Source organism: Triticum urartu, unplaced genomic scaffold (assembly GCF_003073215.2).
Source record: "Triticum urartu cultivar G1812 unplaced genomic scaffold, Tu2.1 TuUngrouped_contig_5795, whole genome shotgun sequence".
NCBI classification, from domain to species: domain Eukaryota; kingdom Viridiplantae; phylum Streptophyta; class Magnoliopsida; order Poales; family Poaceae; genus Triticum; species Triticum urartu.
The window spans coordinates 1-6,796 of NW_024116500.1; the positions used below are offsets into that span (position 1 = coordinate 1).

The following is a 6,796-nucleotide window of genomic DNA, read 5'->3' on the forward strand; positions in this document are numbered from 1 at the left end:
CAAGGGTTGGGCTTCACCGGCGCCGACCCCTACAGGCCCGGCCACGCCTGCCCGCGACTCTTCTATCTGGAGGTTGCAGACTACATTCCGGAGGATGCCATCGCCGCCGACCTGGCCGTCCCAGATGTCGAGAAGGTGTTTGACGCTGGTTGATTACCTCGAGGAGTTCAGCCAGCGCTTACCCACAGAGGCCCACTGGGCATTAGTATTAGGGGCTTGGCCCACAAGTTATCTTAGGCAAGTTATCTTAGGCTAAAGTTATAAATACTCGTGTAAGACATCGTTTGAGATCAAGCAATAAGAAGAATATTATCTCCTATTGCCCGGCTCCCTGAGGAGCCGGAAACCCTAGCCGCCAACAGCCCTAACCGCCGCCGCCCTTCTCCTAGCTCGCGACGGCGCCCTGCCGCCGGCGCGCCCGTTCCTCGCCACGCCCTCCTCCATCCTTCCCTTACCACCTACGGCCTAGACCTGGTAGAGTACTTGATTCTACCAGGTGCACCAGAGTCATACAGTTTATTCATGCAGTACTTTATATTTGGAAGAACTTCATATGTTTTTTTAAATAAAATAAGTAGTGACAGGGAAAAGTACACTTGAGACATTGCATATGAAATAATGATCATGCAAGTATTCCATGCAAATGATAATTTATAGTACTTGTCTATGTTTTTCTAGAGACTTGCTGTTTTAGTCATGTGCTTTTGGTTCCTGGAAATATGTGGAGCTCATGATCATATCATTTTAACATCTGGTGTCTGTTGCGTTATCCAAGGAATTGATTTATTGAATCTAAATGGTTCTTTGCGTTCTAAGTTCTAACTGTGTCTTTTCCCTTTTGGTACAGTCAGCAAAAGGTGCAAAAATATATAGTGCTGCAGCAGCAGCTGCAGGTGATGGTCAACCCACGAAGGAGGGAGAGGAAAAAGTAAAGCTGCACACACATTCCTACTGTTGCTTGGACTATGCACAGGTTAGTTATCCTAAACTCGTGGTAGTTTTATGTTCTTGTGTCTTTAAATGATAGACTGTCTTGTATTCCATAAAAAAATACTTCTATATTGGCTTTATAATTTTGAAATAATCTGTGATTGCACCACTTCAATGGATGTTTCGTGTGGATTGTTGAGCAAACAAAAGTGACACTTCATTTTTGTTTGTCTTTTTCAAACGACAATTATGATTACCCTCGACTTGCAAAGAAGCAGAATTCTAGTATTTCTATTCCAGATTCAAAATGTCTGGCCTAATTGTATACTTGGAGTAGACACCATTAGCATTGTTTTTAAGGTGTCCGTAAGGCGTCGCCTAGGCGACGCGTAGGCGTCAGGGCGCCCTGCAAGACAGGGTTCAATCAATGCAATTTGGGTGTTAATTTATTTTTAGTTCCCTTAGCCGACTCCGGCTGAGAACCATACAATAATAAATACATTTTCCTCCCATTTAGTTTTTCTTCTACTATCTTATGTAAACTATGGTTGACAAGATGCATCTTCTCAAACACAGATCTGTGATGTTGTACGGTACCGGATACACCGCATGAAAAAAACGTTGAAGGATGAATTGGACAGCAGAAATACAGTTCAACACTATATATGTCCTAACTGTAAAAAGAGGTATTAGCTTGACTTGTAATTTATTTTGTTTTAGAAAGAATGTTGGAGTGTTTGTGCTCAACTGTCTTCTCAGGTACTCGGCCTTCGATGCGTTGCAACTTATAAGCTACACGGACGAGTATTTCCATTGTGAAAATTGCAACGGCGAACTACTTGCAGAGAGTGACAAGCTTTCTTCTGAGGAAATGGGAGATGGTGATGATAATGCACGGAAGCGTCGGCGTGAGAAACTGAATGATATGCAGCAAAGAATTGATGTGAGCACAAACTTCTTATAATTTCGGTCGCTTAAAATTTTATTTAGGTACTATAGTGCAAAGAGTAAATTGTATCACTGGTTCATAAACTCACTAGGTGGATGCACATAGGCTCATGAACTAGTAAACTGGGCATGTACATATCCGAACTTCCGCAAACTGTGGAACAGGGGTCCAAAGGTGGTTCTAGTGGCATCCTAGCCAGACCTGCTCTGTCCCGTATATGTAGGTTATACACGGGCTGGGTCAGTTACAACCCAAACCCTCACAAAGGGCTTTAGTTTGGGGACCCGAGAAACCTATTGGATTCATTCCTCATCTTGAAAAACAAGAACTCACTCCTCACCCCAAATCGGGATCTCAAGTTCTTTTCACCACATAATTGGAAGATTTGTCCACCCTGGTGATGGTTGTCACCTAGTTTGACAGTTTTTTAGTTTCAGCATTAACAGTGCATCAAAACATATATCTAAGCTGTATCTAAGCACTATTGCTTTGTTAGTTTTTGGTATGACTTGTTCAATAAATCTGTTTAGAGTGTCTGGTTAAAGCTCAGTGTAAAATTTAATCCATCTCTTGAAGTTGCAGTTTACTGAAGAAATAATAACTACTTGGATGAAAAAGATTTAATCTCATTGTATATGTGACCTTTTGGAAGTACACACTCTATGTGCTTATTGTATAGACTAATGTGTAAATAATTCTCCTCTCTTCTCATTTGCAAATTTATGTGTCTTAGAATCTTGATGATTTGATGGAGACTGATTTTATATATCACTTTGCTTATTTATATTTGTACCAATACAGGAGCAATTGAAGCCATTGCAAGCACAACTTAAGAGGGTGAAGGATCTGCCTGCTCCTGAGTTTGGGAGTCTACAATCATGGGAAAGACTAAATCTCGGTGCTTTCGCGCATGGTGATTCTGCTGCAGCTGAGGCAGCTAGGAATGCACAAGGGCAGTACAATGGTACACCGATGCCTTATCTTGGAGATACAAAGGTAAGAGTGTCATATTGATTTGAGTAGTAGGATTTTGTAGTCAAGTAATATGCATATGTATGCTCATAATGATATAATATTTTATATCCTTTTCATGGCCATTCAGACTCTTGAAACATAAATGTTTATCCCAAGAAAAAAAAAGCGATAGGCGTTAGCTGTGCATTAGGCCTAGGCACACATAAGCACACACCTAGAATGATTAAGTGCTTGGTGTTCTGTTGTCGCCAAGCGCTCCTAGGTGCACGTTTTATTATTCACTGGTTTATCCTACTCATCTACATGAAAGTCTACACTTTGCATTATACGGTATCTCATTAACTATATTTTGTTCAATCATTTTATGATGAGTCTGAGACATGTCCTTTAGTATCTATGTTTAATATACTGTGACATGCACCCCCTAGCTCGTATAACTGATAGCTGGTCCTATTTTCTTTCTACCATATTTTACTTGATCAATCGCGTTATTTGGATTTTCAGGTTGATGTTGAGTTGGCTGGTTCGGGTGTAAAAGCAGAAGGTGATGAATCTGGCAGAGATGGTTCAGCATTGAAAGTCTTACCTCCATGGATGGTCAGAGAAGGGATGAATCTTACAAAAGAACAAAGAGGAGAGTCCAGTAACACATCAAAAGGAGATGAAAAATCAGAAGTCAAAGATGAGAAAAAACAGGACTCAAAAGAAGATGAGAAGAGTTTACAGGTCAGATTAGAATTGAATATAGCATAGAATGCATTTACTGTAAAAGTGGTTTTATGTTAACATCTTCTAACTGTGTTCCTATTTTTTTTAACTGTGTAGGATGAATACCTTAAGGCATATTATGAGGCCCTCAAGAAAAGACAGGAGGAGGAAGATGCAAAGAGACTGCAGCAGGAAGGCCAGGCATTTTCTTCTGAAATTCATTCTGAGCGGCAGGTGGGCATGAAAGCCAAACGTGAGGATGAGAATGGTGAGGATGAGGGTGTTGAATGGGAAGAGGAGCAACCTGCAGGTATCTTATCCCTTTTAGTTTTCAGTCATATAATTTAGGATACATATATGCTTGTAGTAGTGATAGCAAACTAGGAAGTCGGCTAGGGAGTGATAGCATTCCTACGAAAGGATGAAAATGGAAGGCAAAATTAGGAAGTTGGTTATGCAGGTGACTAATTGTGTAACTAGTATGAGAGTGATGAGGGGAATAAGTGTTGTTGGGTGGTTGGGATAGAAAGTACCACACCTGACTTGGCACTTTTTATATTGGTATATAATAGATTTGTCAATTACTGCATGAAAGTTTTCATTAGTTGATGAATCAACCTTTAACTGAATTTGACAGTCTCCAAGTTATCGTAGTGTGAACATGGTTATTGTGACGTCTTAAGCTGACAACCGAACATTCCGATAGAGGCTGAAGGTGGTGTTTTTGATGTCTTGATGTTGACATCAGGCACAGTTCAGTTAGTAGCTAATACCTTGAGTTTTTCTTGAAGCTGACAGCCTTTTGCTGTCCAGTTATTTGCTCATATTGTGAGTCAGTTTGTATGGCCAAGTTGGTCCTGAGAATTAAGAATTAACTGTCACTACTCTGTTCCAAAATGTAAGGCTTATTTTGATTCATCAAGACTGACTAAAATTTAGTCCACTTTTATGTGGCTTGTGTGACATGAAGTTATATCACTAGATTCGTATTAAAAAAAACTTATGATTCTGATTTTGTGTCACATAAACCACATATTGTTGGAGTTATTGTTAGTCCCTTGTCTTAACGAATCGAAATACTCGTTACATTTTGGGATGGAGGGAGCATTCCTTATGCTTGGACTGTTGAAATTCTTGTAGAATGTTTTATAGTAACCATGAAGCTAATGGCCCTGTGCTTCAAGAGAAAAGAAATGGTATTTTCTTATCTTTTGTCATAAACGTAAATGTGATTTTCTTTACCTGTTGGGGATTTTCCGTATGCGCATGAATTTCCATGTAGGCAGTGCTGACATTTGAATTGAAGGTTTGTATGTTGGATACATTTGTCGAATCTTGTAGATTATGTGTAAACTAGTTGGTTTAAACTGATGCAGGGAATACATCGGAGGAGCCATATAAGTTTGTGGATTTGAATGCCAGATTGACTGGGAAGAAGGTTAAAAGTACGGCGACAAGTTGCTCCGTCTTGAATTCGTGAAGTCAGTTCAAAGTGGGATGTTAAATGATATAATAATATTTCCAGATGTATGCATATCAAGGCTTGGCTGCAAATAACATTTTTCTCCCAGATTTGTGAAAAGTTACTATAATGTGAAGTATGATATTGACATCCATGTGACGTTAAGAAATTCAAAAGAATTTGAAAGAAGTTTTACCCTTTTAGCCCTCTTCAGTCTTAGCTTTTGTCTCCTGTCGTTGTCCCTAATTAGTTACCACAACCTGTTTGTTGGCCATGGAGAACGTATCCTGTGTAATGAAAGAACAACTCATGGCCGGTGGAATTCAGTTGACTAATAATGATTCTATGAGGCGTGGCATCCGAAGCGACAAGCTCCATAGCAGTGTGCATTGTTTTGTTTTTTTCGCTCGGCAAAGATGGAGGTTCCAATAGTGATCTGTTTGTCTCCGAAGCAACCCACGTTCGTGATCGTATTTTTGAAAAAGTTATAAACAGAAGATTAGACTCCGGTCATTTGAATGAGCACGAACGGTTTGTTTGTTTTCTTAGCAAAGCTTTGTTGATTGCTTGTGGGAAGGAGCTTGGCAACGAGGCATTACCACGTGGCATTGCTGTTAATATGCCGTTCCATACGCGCTACTGTATTAGTTTGTTGAGTTCCCTTTCCTCGAAATAAAAAAAATAATTGTTTAGTTCCCTTTGTATGAGTCTTGGTAATGACTTTCGTATGTGTTTTCTGAGTCAACCCAACAAAGTTAACTTTGCCGGCTAGATACCAGTCGAGTCGTGTTTGCCAAGTGTGCAACTCAGCACACATTGCCGAGCGAACGCTCGGCAAAGATGGAAATTCCATTAGTGATCTGTTTGTCCCCGATGCAACCCATGTTCGTCATTGTGGTTAAAAGAAGGTTTAAACAGAAGATGAGACTCTCATTGTTCGGATGAGCATCAACGGTTTGTTTGTTCTCTTTGCAAACCACAAATTGTTTTCGCAAAGATTCAAACAACTCACAGTGTGAGATCAACAACAAATCAACTAGTACTTTATTAATTGTTCACAACAGCTACATGCCCGTGTTGAATGGCAAATTAAACACATCCGGACTAGCCTACGGACCAGTACATGCCGTGTTGGATGGCAAATTAAACATGTCCGGACTGGCCTACGGACTGGTACATGCCCGTGTTATGATAGCAAATTAAACATGTTCGGACTGGCCTACGGACCGATACATGCCCGTGTTGAATGGCAAATTAAACACGTCCGGACTGGCCTACGGACCGGTACATGCCCGTGTTGGATGGCAAATTATGCAAGTCCGGATCGCACAGTCCGAATAGTTGCGGGCAGTTTAAGGGTCCATATTCGAGATGCCCTTAGTTCTCTTTGCAAAGAGATTCAAGCAACTCAGTGTGAGATCATTAACTAATCAAGTCTCGCCAAAAAAAAAAACTGTCATCTTGTTACCCACTGTGGGCAAGAAACCAGATTAAATTATCCCCAAATAAGACCAAATATACAAGTATTGTTCCAGCATTGCTAATTAACACGGCTCGAGTAAAACATTGCATCCAATATATACCACTCCAGATGATACTATAGAGGCGATCAGTGTCAAATTGTGGTACAGTACTACATATCGGTCAACCGATCAAGCTTGATCAAAGGGGCCATGCAAGGATGAATCTATCATCTCAGGTAGTCGTCGATGGGGGTGAGGAACAACTCCGCGGGTAACCATGGCTCCCCGGGCGAAGGCCGTCTCCCCCGC

The 6,796-nt window shown here is 40.7% G+C and overlaps 1 protein-coding gene across 1 annotated transcript; it reads left to right on the forward strand.

Moving 5' to 3' along the window:
• Positions 1-847: 847 nt before the first annotated feature.
• LOC125529721 (transcription factor efuD-like) lies at positions 848-5,227 on the forward strand (the record flags this gene model as incomplete). The annotated part of the gene is given in 7 exon segments (XM_048694146.1): positions 848-973; positions 1,507-1,616; positions 1,690-1,873; positions 2,681-2,875; positions 3,359-3,580; positions 3,680-3,872; positions 4,939-5,227. Coding segments are annotated over 7 exon segments (1,134 nt in total), but the record flags the coding sequence as incomplete, so codon positions are not given.
• Positions 5,228-6,796: the final 1,569 nt, after the last annotated feature.